Source organism: Eublepharis macularius, chromosome 10 (assembly GCF_028583425.1).
Source record: "Eublepharis macularius isolate TG4126 chromosome 10, MPM_Emac_v1.0, whole genome shotgun sequence".
Taxonomy (NCBI): Eukaryota; Metazoa; Chordata; class Lepidosauria; order Squamata; family Eublepharidae; genus Eublepharis; species Eublepharis macularius.
In genome coordinates this window covers 18,667,573-18,680,729 of record NC_072799.1, presented here as the reverse complement: position 1 = coordinate 18,680,729, position 13,157 = coordinate 18,667,573, and the positions used below count along the sequence as shown (strand labels likewise).

General features: G+C 44.1%; 1 protein-coding gene across 4 annotated transcripts in view; it reads right to left on the bottom strand.

The window, feature by feature from the left end:
* AFF1 (ALF transcription elongation factor 1) overlaps positions 1–13,157 on the bottom strand; it is a 187,507-nt gene that overhangs the window by 154,064 nt on the left and 20,286 nt on the right. Inside the window, exon 1 of one of the 4 annotated variants that reach the window (XM_054989577.1) lies at positions 9,559–10,078. The exons of the other annotated variants lie outside the window; for them this stretch is intronic. Coding sequence (XP_054845552.1) covers positions 9,559–9,575 — 17 coding nt within the window. The 5' untranslated portion in view covers positions 9,576–10,078. Of the gene's footprint in view, positions 1–9,558; positions 10,079–13,157 lie in introns of those variants that run through there. 4 annotated transcript variants of the gene reach the window in all.

The following is a 13,157-nucleotide window of genomic DNA, read 5'->3' as shown; positions in this document are numbered from 1 at the left end:
TTGGAATGATTCTCCTGTCCTGATTCTACAAGTCTTTTTGCATAAGGAACAATCACCGGAGATACCAGCTCAGATACCATCTCAGTCCCATTGTGATTCAGTTCCACTATCAGTAGAACGATTCTGTACATCTGTCACTCAGAACTGATATAGACATTCTATAAAAATCAAGTAACAACATCTTTCCTGGACCGAAGCAGAATTCTCCCCCGCCCCCCCAAGCCAAAACGTCCTTGGATTGACAATACCAGCACATCAAGAGAAAAGGTAAAGCTCAGCTCCTCTCGCTATGCCAGTTTTTTACAGGAAGAACATTTTTATTATGAGAAGATGTTTTTAAATGCTCCCTCTGACCTGCCATCTACAATAGAACCTTCTGGACAGGACATCACCACACAAATTCTGCTGAACGAGTGGATCCATCACGCCTATCTAGAGGCTCCCTCAGAAACTGTAAAACACAACATCTGTGTTTAAAGCCACACAGTGCCACAGACAGAATCTGAACGCTGATCTTACAGCCGCGGGACCAGCACACTGGATTACGACGACCCTCAAATTCAATTTACATCAGACTCAACTAACGCCGGGAGAGTCATTTCTACTGGCATAAAGTTTAGGTCAATTGGTTTTACAACCATGTTCCAGAGAACTTTGGAGCTCTTCAGAAGCTTGTCAGGAATTCCTCAATGAGAATATCTGTAATGTAATCTGAAACATAATCTGACTGGCATCAGCAACAGTCTCCTAACACAGGGGCATGTTTGATATTTTCTAGGGCAGCAATCGTCAATGTTTTTCTGACTCAGGACCCACCTTTAACACCTTCTCCAGTAGAAACATGGGAGTCACCGAGCTACAGGCATGTGACAGGATATCAGTCACAGGACAGGAAGAGGCAAAGTCAGAGTTACAAGCTTACCATGACATAATCAGGACTAAGGGCAGCAGACCAAGAAAGTTGGGGACCGGAAGCACAACCTGAGCACCAGAAGATGTACCATAGTGAGGAACCAACCAATGGTCCAAGTCACGGAGGAAGTCTCTCCAGCGTTGAGCAGCTTCACTTCTCTGTAAGGATAATGCTCTTGGTGTGAGTATGTGCCAAGACATATGAGGTGTGGCACTTTTGCTCTCTGCACATGCACAATGGCATCAGGTCCTTCCATAATGCAGCATCCCCAAGCCTCCACAATGGATATATAAAGGTTACACAACCCTCCTTATGACTCCTGATTCAAGGGTTGAAGACCCATATATGTGCATTCTCTGTTGTAGCTCCCACCTTGTGCAACAGGTCAGGAAAGGCCTCATATCCACATCATTTCACAAAATGTGGGAAACTGAAATATTCAGGAGGGCATTTTTATACAGGGGTTAGAACTGTTGCAAAATGGAACAACTCAGAAAAAGACTTTTATAAAGGAATAAAGTTGTAGTCCATTGCATCTATCACATTTATTGCATTCTCTTCTACCTTTCTAATCCACTTCCTGCATTATGGTATATTATCCCTTTGACAGTTTTTCTTTTTTGCGTTGTTTTCTAATTCTGTAATCCTAGGCCTACCCTATCCTGGATAGTCCAGGTGAGCCTGATCTCCTCAGATCTCAGAAGCTAAGCAGGATCAGCCTTGGTTAGTAATTGGATGGGAAACCTCCAACAAAGACCAGGGTTGCAGAGAGGCAGGTTATGGCAAACCACCTCTGTTAGTCTCTTGCCATGAAAACCCCACCAGGGGTCGCCATAAGTCAGCTATGACTTGAGGGCATTCACTACCACCAATCCTAGGCCTGTGGCATGGCTTGCTAGATGCTTTATGCCATCTGACCTGATTGTTTTTTATATTTTGTCATCCGCCTGGAATCTCAGTGAGAAAGGAGGGCTCTAAATGAATTAAAGAAATAATATTCATTCATAAGAAGCATTTGCAACGGGTACAATCGGCACCCCCCAAGCAAACCACATATGCATCACAGAACCCTTCCCAGAACCCTCTGATACACACAGAGGAGTTCTTGGGAGGGACCCTGGCTCACTGGTGCAGCTCTTGCTTTGAATGCAGAAGGCCCCAGGTTCAGTTCCTGGCGCCTCCCGTTCAAAGGTAACAGATGTTGAGAAACAGCAGAGACCAACAAGAATTTCAGGGTGTAAGCTTTCGAGAGTCAGAGCTCCTTTCTTCACACATAGGAATTGGGAAAGACTTTCCCTGCCTGAGGCTCTGTAGAGCTCCTGCCAAGCAGAGCAAATAATGCTGAGCTAGAAGGACCGGTAATCTGATAAGGCAGCTTCATACGCTCCCTAGCAGACATAAATGCATTTTTTGTGTGTAAAATGCCATCAAGTCACAGCCAACATATGGCAGCTCCATAGGGTTTTCAACGCAAGAGATGTTTAGAAGTGGTTTGCCATTGCCTGCCTCTGCGTAGTGCCCCGAACTCCCTTGGGAGTTTTCCCATTCAAGTACTAACCAGGGCCAAAACTGCTTAGCTTCTGAGATCTGATGAGATCGGGTTAGACTGGGCCATTCGGGTTAGGGCAAATCCTTTTCAGGATTCCCTAAAACGTTTGATAAGCCACAGGGACCTTCTCTCTTCCTATGATCACAGTACCACTGTAGCGGTCGTGTGTGTCTGTGTCTGTGTCTGTGTCACCTCTTAAATAAAAGTGCTAACAATGCTGGAGATGGAACTTCAAAACACAAAAGAAAACGAAAAGCACACATCTGTGTATTTTTGCAGGTATTACTAGAAACAGCCATTTTTAATTCTTTAAGGCAGGAGCCATTTTGACTCGGTTATAAGAGTGGAAGAATGCTAAACCCCTGAAGCTATTGCCCAGCTTAAGAGATCCATGTTCCCTGCAGGACCAACTCTTTGCAAGCAATTTGCAGAAAGGAAGAAAAAGAATTCAAAGATCTCGGTATTTTTTTGCCTATCTGTTCCCCCTAGGCTGAAGACTTATTTTTAAAACTTGTGTCCATATACTTGGCGAGCACCATTTGGTGGCAGTAGCATTCACAAAGACTCTGACCACAAGGTTGGGGAAAATCTAAAGTGTTTGGGTATGTAGGAATTTATATATTTTTGCAGCCCTGTTGGTTTGTTGGGGTGAGGAGGATGCAAATATATTGTGCTTAAGAACATCTTAAAATTCTGCACCGTAAAGTTATACAACACCTCTCCGAGATATTTCTTAATAATAACCTATGTAAAGAACTTGGATTAACAAGAAGGATTTGGGGGGTAAAAAAAAGGAACGCAGGTGGTGTATGGATACAGAAAATAGGAATCTATGCACTCCACAAATGTGCCACACAAGGACAGAAACGAGTACAGATACAGAATCTTGAGACCTTGCCTAGGGAGGACAAAAATAAAGTTTCTAGATCTCAAGTTTCTCAAGATGAGTTTCAAAGCATGTGGCAAAGTCTGGTGAAATCAGGAGAAGGGTGGAGGAAGCCTCAGAAACTTGCTTAAGATTTGGACTGTTTGCAAAGACCACCCAATTTAGTTTTCTCTAGGCAAAACTTGGGCAGCCAAATAAAAGAAGTTTTAAATGTCTGATGTACGCACAGCCCTGGAAATAGTAGCCCTGGGAAAGAACCAAAGAGCTCTGCACAAATCTGAACTCACCGTCAGACCAACAGAAGTTCCAACCGTGAGGTTTTGGAAGCCAGGCTAGGACCCACTCATTTACAAGCTTTTTTCTTCACTGGACTCAAAGGCTAGAAACAGCCACATGCAAGTTGTGACTGGCCCAACCCATATGGAAGAATCTTGCTTTCCCCACCCATCACAACATAGAACACCTGCTTCTGTAAGAGCTACATACAAAGGGGAACAGATTTAGCAAGCAAGAGATGGGGGGAGGGAGCGAGAATAAAGATTGCAACATCCAAAGTTCGTCGGGTGAGAACATTTGACCATTCGTAGAGGCTCATTATAGAGTCAGAGGGCAAGAAGCTGGCAAGAAGCTCACAGATCTATTAAAACAAAATAAGATGTTCTAGCACTAAGCACATTGCTGCTTATGGTAACTGCAAGCTACAGCTGGCTGAACACCGCCTACTTATGATCCATTGCTCTGAAAAATACATTCTGGTGCCACTCAACAACTCCAGCACAGCAGCAGACAGAAGCATCTCACAACTATCAGTTACAATCAGCCATGGCCCCAGAAAACATCTACAATTTATGCAAAACCAAACGCTTTTATTTAAGAGGTCACTTCCATAACTTATGGGTAGTCTTTGTGATCCTGGGGCCCTGGGCAAAAAGTCAGGAGGGGAGGGGTCCCCTGAATCACCATCCTCCCCCACAGTGACCAAACTGTGTCGGTTGGCAGGCGCTACCACTGCCACCGGAAACTAGGAGCCTGAGCCCCAGATGGGGCAGGTACAGATGGCAGCAGCTAGGGGACTCTGTTTTTTGTTAGGGGGCAGGGTGGTAGCTGGTTAGGAACCCCCCACCCAGTGTCCTCGTTGCCCATTAGTCAAGGCAGCCCTGCCATAACCCAAGGAAATGGCAGGGCGATAACAGAGCAGAGAGGACACACCTTGATTTCGAAAGGTTAAACATAAATCAGTAAGATAGCCCCAGTATAATGCCAGGGCTCGTGCCTACTTTTAAGTGCCCAGTGCTCTAGAAATGCTTCTTCTAAACCCCACATAGAGAGAAGGTGACTCAGTGGGGAGAAGTAAGCACTATGGCTGTGCCTAAATACACTCATTTCTTCCTTATATGTGTTCCAGATCTGAGGACTATCGTTGGAAAATAGGGCAATCCTCCAAGGCTGAAATTAAGCTTTAAGGCAAGCCAGTTCCAAGGCACTGCTTTAACAGAACGTTTGCAATGATGCAACAAAAGCAGGAAAAGCTACATCATAAAACTTACATCCGTTTACGAGTCAAAGCTTCCACCCAAAGATTCCTAGGAAGAGCAGTCCAGCAACTACTCGTACACCCAGCTTCTTCGGCGATGAGCTGAGCTTGAAAGGAGAGCAAGTGCTCAGCTGTTGCATCAATGTAGGGAGGAAACCGAATTTCATGAACCTACTGCTTCAATTCAAAAGTTCAGATTTCTTTTATGGTATCGCCTCCTTCATGACAAAACTGCAGTTACCTTCTTCCTCTCCAACCACACTAACTAAAGTTAATAGAAATGTTATATTTCATTTATACCCTACATTTCTCCACAATGGGAACCCAAAGCAGTTTATATCATTTAACAGTGGTTAAGAGCGGCAGGACTGTAATCTGGAGAACCAGGTTTGATTCCCCACTGCTTCACTTGAAGCCAGCTGGGTGACCTTGAGTCAGTCACAGCTCTCTCAGAGCTCTCTCAGCCCCATCCACCTCACAGGGTGTCTGTTGTTGGATAATAATAACACTGACTTATTAACCGCTCTGAGTGTGGCACTAATCTATCCTGAAGAGTAGTATATAAGCACAACGTTATTATTTATTTAGCTTCATTTATACCCTGCCTTTCTTCCCCAACAGGGACCAAAAGGGGCTTACATCATCATTCTCTCCTCCATTTTATCTTCAAAACCACCTTGTGAGGTAGGTTAGCCACTGGCCCAAGGTCACCAATAAACTTGGTTATTGGGCGAACAGGGATTCAAACTTGGGTCTCCCAGATTTTAGCTTAACACTCTAACCGCTACATCCAGCCTAAGAATGCCTTCCTTAGCACCAGAGAAAGACATCACCGTTACTGGAACAGATCTGCTATATCCAGGCCGCTGCTGTTAATGCTGATGCTTGTTTCTGCATAAATTGTATAAACATGGAATACAACATTATTCATTGTGATAAAAATGGCATTAAAGGTGGAACATAGCATTAAAAATATCAACAATCAAGATCTAAGATGTTTGGCGAAGAAAGCAGGAGGGACAAAAATAACATTCTCAGTCATGCACCAAAGCAAAAAAAATTTTTTTTAATTGTACATATCTATAGTAGCCGCAGTGTTTTGTCCTAGGACTGACTAAAAAGGATGGTCAGTAACACTCAGAACTAAACTACTTCAAAAATAAGAAGCAAACAACTTTATTCCAAGTTTGAAGAAATTTGCCACGCGCTGCAATCAACTGGCACATCTGTTAGGTTAACATTTTGCCCACAATTTATATCAACATAGTAGTTACCATGCTGTGTTGAACTCCGCGAGAGATAATATTTTATCAAATTGCCAACATGTTTAAGAGATGATTTTTAAAAAGATGTATTGGAGGTAAAGAATGATCAAAGTCCCCAAATTACACTTTCAAAAGCCCTGCTAGGCATGAAAAACAAATTTACAGGAAAGTTGACATGACAACAAATGTATAGGCTTGGCATTTTATGCCTTTCACATTTGGAAATAATTGCAGATTAATTAATGTATCTTCTTCACCAAGAGCCATTTTAAATATCTATTTAAATTATTTATTTAAATAAGGCTTCCATTTTCTCTTAGTGTGTAGTATTTCTGCACTGCTTTCTATTTGACCCCATGTTTCTAAGATTAGGACACCATGGTTCAATTTACATAGTAAAACCAAAAATATGAAGATTAGAAACAAAAACCAAAAAGACATAACCCCTAAGAAGAAATAACACAGAATGAAACCTTGAGGTGACATTCTGACTGTTCCAATTAGAAATGTCTACATCTTCCTTTTTTTCCTGATGCAAACACAAAAGCAGAGGCCAGGCAATCCAAAGCTAAACACAGCAAGCCAGAAGAGTATTAGAATATTATTTCTCAATATCACAGTGCAATCCTGTACAGACCTCCTCCATTCTCAGCCCACTGATTTCTGTGGTGTAATTCTGCATTAGACTACATAGTTTGTCTCGCTTTTGTGCTTATCTGAAATCAGCCTTGGAACAGCAATTCGTCTGCAGGGAGATTTTTGCAAACTAGAAGAGAAAAAATGCTTCCTCTACCCCTTACGCTTGCCACATTTCAGGAATAAGGACAGCTTTTGTTTTGTGGGACATTACATTCAGAGGACTTATTTGTAAGGCTGACCAAAATATATCCACACACTCACGAGAGGGGGGAAAGGGGGCCTGCGTGTGGTTTGTGCTCACATGTTAAAATGTAACACTATCCTAAACACAGTTACTGAGAAGTAAATCTCATTAGAGTCAAGAATCGCTCAGACTTGGCCTCCTTTGACACTGCCTCTGCAGAAAAGGAGGGCCTCTAATTCAGGGTCATCATAAGCAATAAGCACTTTCAAAATTGACCAAACATCCATCTATTCTATTGCATGAGTTGAGAGCTATGCACAATGAAACCAATTTCTGCATGTGCAGTTACACATGCAACCACTTTTTTGCACACGCGCACGCACACACACAGAACCTAATCTGGCAAGCTGATCTGCACAAGAAAGCCTGCTTACACACACACACAGGAATTGCCCTTGCTGATTAAAGCAATGGTAGTCTAAAACAGGAATCAATTAAGAGGCTGAAAGCCCTCTGTAGTTAAACATCATTTATAAAAAGTTTCTGCTCTAGGTAGAGGATCAATGCGCTTCTTTTTCTTCCTGACCCCTCCTGCCAAGCTTCCCATCATCTATAAAACAGAAGCAAGAAATCAGGCGTGAATTGCATAAACTGCCTTGCGTGCAGAGAACGCAACCTGGTTTCTGTACTACCATCTCTGGAAACACCTACAAGTCTGGGCCAATAAATTCCTGTCAAAACTAAAGTGTTTGAATATTCTTAATACCCACAATTCAAAGGCATAATATGCTCTTGTTTATATTTGGAGTTCTCTTCCCTAAACAAAAGATTTTCCTTACAACCAAAACAAAATATGCTGGGGTGGGGGGCGGAAGGGGATGGACACAGGCAGGAAGAACAAAGTTCAAGGCTCTTGATGACGTTGCCTCCCAAATTACATACAGCAAGGGGGCCAAGATGCTCCTATCCATACCCCATGCCACACTGTTCAAACCCCAAACTGTGCCAGCATGCTTTTTGCCAGATGTTGCCACCTGCATGAACCGCGGAAGACTTTATATAAGCTAGATATCAGACCAGAATTCTAAACATAAAAACTTAGGAAAAGAAAATACATTTCAATGTTCTCAAAAATAAAACACAGACCCCCGGCCAAATCAATGAATCCCAGCCAAACTTGATTTCATCCACACTGTATTTTCCTTCAAAACACACAGAAGAGAAGAATTACCAGTGGCTTACTTGCTAACCCCAATCATTAGAGTTACAGTCATTTTTACCCAACATGTCACTCACCACATTTACAATCCCCGGTTCCCAAAAGGAGAAGAAATACAAGAATCAACATTAACAGCACCAGTGCAAAATTTCACCAGTTCTGGATTGATAGCGAAGGAGAGCTCAGACGGTGAGCTTTAGAAATAATCATTTTAAAAAAAAAAACTCTGCTAAAGAAGAAAGAAGAAGCACGGACAACAACCAGGAACAAAAAGCCTCTCCCAAGGAGTAATCCAACTTTATTAGAAACAACCAATTTTTAAAAACCTATGCCTGGCTTCATCACTCGGCCCTTAATTTGACAGTACCTAAAGATAATGACTCAGTTTCACTGGCTGCCTCCCCTTCATAGCAATTCTTGGCCCACTCAACAGGATACACTCCAACACCAACTAGCTACCATTTTAGAAGGTGAATACATAATCTCAAAGGGAACACCAGACAGGCAAAATTCCACTAGACACACAAAAGACAGACAGCATTAAAAGATTCTTCACTCTTCCCCACCCACCCCTTTCTAATTCAAGCGCTGTTAAGAGAACAGCAGGGCAGCAGGAGTTCAATCATCAGTTTTTAAGAAGTAGATGTGACCACTATACAGGCTGCTCTTGCTAGGAGTTTAGAGCACAAGGCTGTAGGGATTTTTTCCTCTTTCCTATTTCAAGGGAAAGAAGGGGCTTGTGAAGTGACCCAAATATTAAACAGCCCCTGATTTTTCACAATCCAGGAGGCGCTTGGCATTCCTTTTTATGAGAAGCTGAAGTGGTTTATAAAATGTGCCAAGTTTGGCTTGAATTAATAAGTTGGTTCAATGAGGTTTAATACGAGTTTTTTGCAGCATAATAAAGCTAGCTTTCTCTCCCCTGACAGAAAAATTGTCTTCCTTCACCAAAACAAATGCCCTTCTTTTGCAAGCTTCACAGAGACCATTAACACGGAGAGAGTTGGTTTTTATTTTTGAAACCCGAAGGGATTTTTAAAGCCGATCTGGAAAATGAAGAAGCCAAACTTTTGGGATGCGAAAGGAAAAGACTGGAGTTGAGGCACAGAACGAAGCAAACACACACACACACAAAGTGGAAAACAGGGAGGGGGGAAGTGACAATATCTGTTTTAAAACAGCAGGATTTGGGTTCAGGGGCACCGTCGGGACCAACAAGATCTTCAGCGTTCAAGCTTTCCAGAAGACGCTGTAAGTCTTGTCGGTCTCGAAGGTGCCCCTGGATCCAAATCCTGTTGTTCTACTGCAGACCAACGCAGCTCCCCACCTGAAACTGTTTAAAAACCTTCCTGTAAAATGCCCGCCTTACCTTGACTGGGCAGCCATAGTGAAGTTTCAGCAAGCCCGGTGCCTTCTGTCCATCAGTGCCCTTCGCCCTTGCCCCTCCTGCCTCCCCAAAACTTCTTTTCCATTTGCTGAGGCGTCTCGGCTCCTCGTGCCTCCCTCTGCCTGCTTGGAAATATCACTTTAATTTAAAAAAAAAGAAAAGGGGAAAGAAAGGGCAGCCTCTTCCTGCCTGCCTGCCTGCCTCCCCGAAGGCTTCCTTTCCCCAGATGAGTCGCACACTAATTTGGATAGACATCCAGGCACCAGAGGGCCTCCTCCTCCTCCTCCTGCCCGGCTTGATGCACTGCAAACCTGCAGGGAGACCAGGCTGGGCTCGGCTCCTGCAGCTCCACAGGTAAGCCAAGTCCTGCACGCATTTCGCCTGACAGCTCCTTCTGCACCCGCAACCCCACCCCCCAAACCCGGCTGCAGCAAGAAAACGCGCAGCGAACACGCAACTCAGACAGGCGTTTTAGGCAGATCGAGCACGTTTGTTTCCATTCGGGTTTTTTTCTTCTCTCCCTAAAGGATTCATTTTTTAAAAAAAACCTTTTCCCCCTTCTCCCCCCTCCCTAAAGTTTGCATGGTACAATCCCGTCTCCTTAAATGGACATGTTATTCTGTCAAGGCGAGAAAAGTGAAGGATTGGCTCAGGAACGAGGGACCGGCCTGAATGGCCAGCCTATCGCAGAGGCCAGGCGCGGGAGCCTTCCCAGGCTAGACGCCCCGCCTTCATGTTCGGCGGGGGGAAACCCTGCCCGTGCCAAAAAAGCCTGAACAATGTACAAACACGCACCAGCCGGTACACGGAGTTCCCAGCCGCCTGGCACTTGGCATGCAATTATGTCTGTTCCATAGGAGGGAGGGGGTGCCCAGATAAGCATGGAAAGATACAGCGAACTTGGCCACAGAATGCAGTGCCGGGCAGCTGCCCTTGAACACTTGCTGCAACTTGTATGGTTGCCAACTCCGGGTTGAGAATTTCCTGGAGATTTGGGACTGGAGCCTAGGGGTTTGAGGGACGGTAAGGACGTTGGCTGGGTTTGATGGCGTTGAGTACACAGTCCAAAGCGGCTGAAATTGAGTTTATTTGCAAGTTTGGAGCAATGGACCCCACCACCACCACTAGGGTTGAATCAGGACATAGGATTTTTGCATTACAGATGCTAATTTTCTGCACCCCTGGTCTATCAAGCCAATTACAACATGTATTTTAGCTAGCTTCCTGACACTCTTAATTTATAATTCCCCTCCCATCTGCCTGGATTATAATCTGCCTGGATTATAAAGACTCTTTCCTTTTTCCACTCCTCGCATCTGATGAAGAGAGCTTTGACTCTCAAAAGCTGATAACTTTCAAATGTATTGGACCTGGAATTTCTCTGGTGGAACTGATCTCTGTATTCTGGAGATCTGTTTAATTCCAGGAGTTCTCCAGGGCCCACCTAGAGGTTGGCAAGCCTAACTACAAGCAGTTGCCAGGCAGAAGAAAGGGTGCTGCCTTTGCACCCACCCTAGCCAGTATCCAACTGTGGCCAGCTAGCCGGTCTCAAGCAGGGCATCAAAGTGACACAGTTTTCCCAGATTGCCTCCTGCACATTGGGGTTCAGAGTACATTGCTTAATGAGAAAGCGGTGGGGGAGCCAAGCTAGGCTGGAATGTTCCCTGTCCAGTCTGGAATTCTTCCTCCTTTAGTCTTACAAGTCTGGTGATTCCTTAGGGCAGTGCAAACATCAAACAGTGTACATGGCATGCACACAGATGTAAGGGGCACTTTGTCTAGGGACCCCTGCCCAGACATCCATGTCATCAGCTAAAGATCTGGAGAGACCGTGTACAATGATATGCACGTAGGCTGTTCCGCATGCAGTCACAACCACTAGAAAAAGTCATGTCTCAAGCATCTTCTTTGCTATAGACTTTGATGGAGCGCATGGTGGCAGACAGCATGACCCTGCTTCCTTCTACACATGTATATCACATTGAGGGATCACTTTCTCCCGTACAATCAAGCCTGCCTGTTAAGATCCTCTGCCCAAGCCCTGTCCTCTGTGGCTCCATTAGCAGGGATGACATAGGCTGCATATAGGATTTTTTCCAACATTGGCACCCGGCCTTTGGCATGCCTTCCACTTGGGGCTTGCCTGGTGCCTTTAAAAAGAAAGAAAGAAAAGAAAATACATACACTGCCACTCTTGAGACCTGCTGGAGGCTGCTAGCAAAGTAGAAATTTGAACTTGGATCTCCCCAGTTCTAGGCCAATACTCTAACCACTATACTGCCCTGCCTCCTACAACACAGCCTTTGTTTTTGAGGTTTAGCAGTTCATTGCCTTGGCCATTGTGGGGTGCCATGGCAAATACAATATGTTCTCCGTTACTGATTTGACACTTCTAGGATTTCTGTTTAGTGCTTCAGTAAACAGACAATGAAAAAAAAAATTCTCTGAACTAAGTGTCAAGAGTAAAACACTCTTGATAAAAAGCACTGGACTGCAAACATATTAGCAGTGCCATCCTTAGAAGGGTCTAACTCTGCATAGGACGGCACTGTTGGTGAGCTTCAGAGAACAGAAAAAATAATTTGTGGCACTTAGGATATTTTTCTCCTGTTCCAGCGTACACACTTCTGTTTTTGTAAACTGATAAACTTCCTTGTTTGTTGGCCACTATTGGAAACAAGACGCTACACCAACATTGCTTTTCATCTGAACTGGCCAGTTTCTTCATACCCTCCATGCATCTGACGAAGAGAGCTGTGGCTCTTGAAAGCTTAGGCTACAATAAAGTTGGTTAGTCTTAAAGGTGTTACTGGACTCTTTACTATTTTACTACTACAGACTAACACGGCTAACCCCTCTGAATCTGAACTAGCATAGCAGTGCTTATTGATCAACTTTTCACTTTTTTGGCTTTGCCTTTTCCACAGGGTAATGTAAGTCACTGTTCAGGACCAATTTATACATTCAGCGCCGTACAAATCACTCACAGTTCTCCTCAGCATTCGAACTAACGAAATACAGAAATATACATATATAAGTAGGCTGAATATCTGAAGTTTTAAAACAGACTGGGATTTCTGGAACACACTAGAGCCCCAGTGTACGCTTCATTTTGCACATCTGGGTAGAAAAGGTGCCTAAGTATATCAGCAGCATGGGTGAACTTAAGATATTTGGGCATACCCAGATTTTCTTTCCAAATTCTCCCTTCCTCTATTTTATCCTCACAACAACCCTGTGTGGTGGGTTAGATTGGGAGACAGTGATTGGCTCAGTTACTCATTAAGCTTCTATGACAGAGCTGGGATTCAAATTTGGGTATCTCAGGCCCTATTTAAAAGAAGGTGCTTCTTTGCCTATATTTTAGAAAGTAGACAGTGTGATTCAGCTCTCAGCAGGGCTTTTTTTCAGCAGGAACGTGGTGGAACGGAGTTCCGGAACCTCTTGAAAATGGTCACACGGCTGGTGGCCCCACCCCCTGATCTCCAGACAGAGGGGAGTTCAGATTTCCCTCTGCGCCGCAGCAATCTCAACTCCCCTCTGTCTGGAGATCAGGGGGCGGGGCCACCAGCCGTGTGACC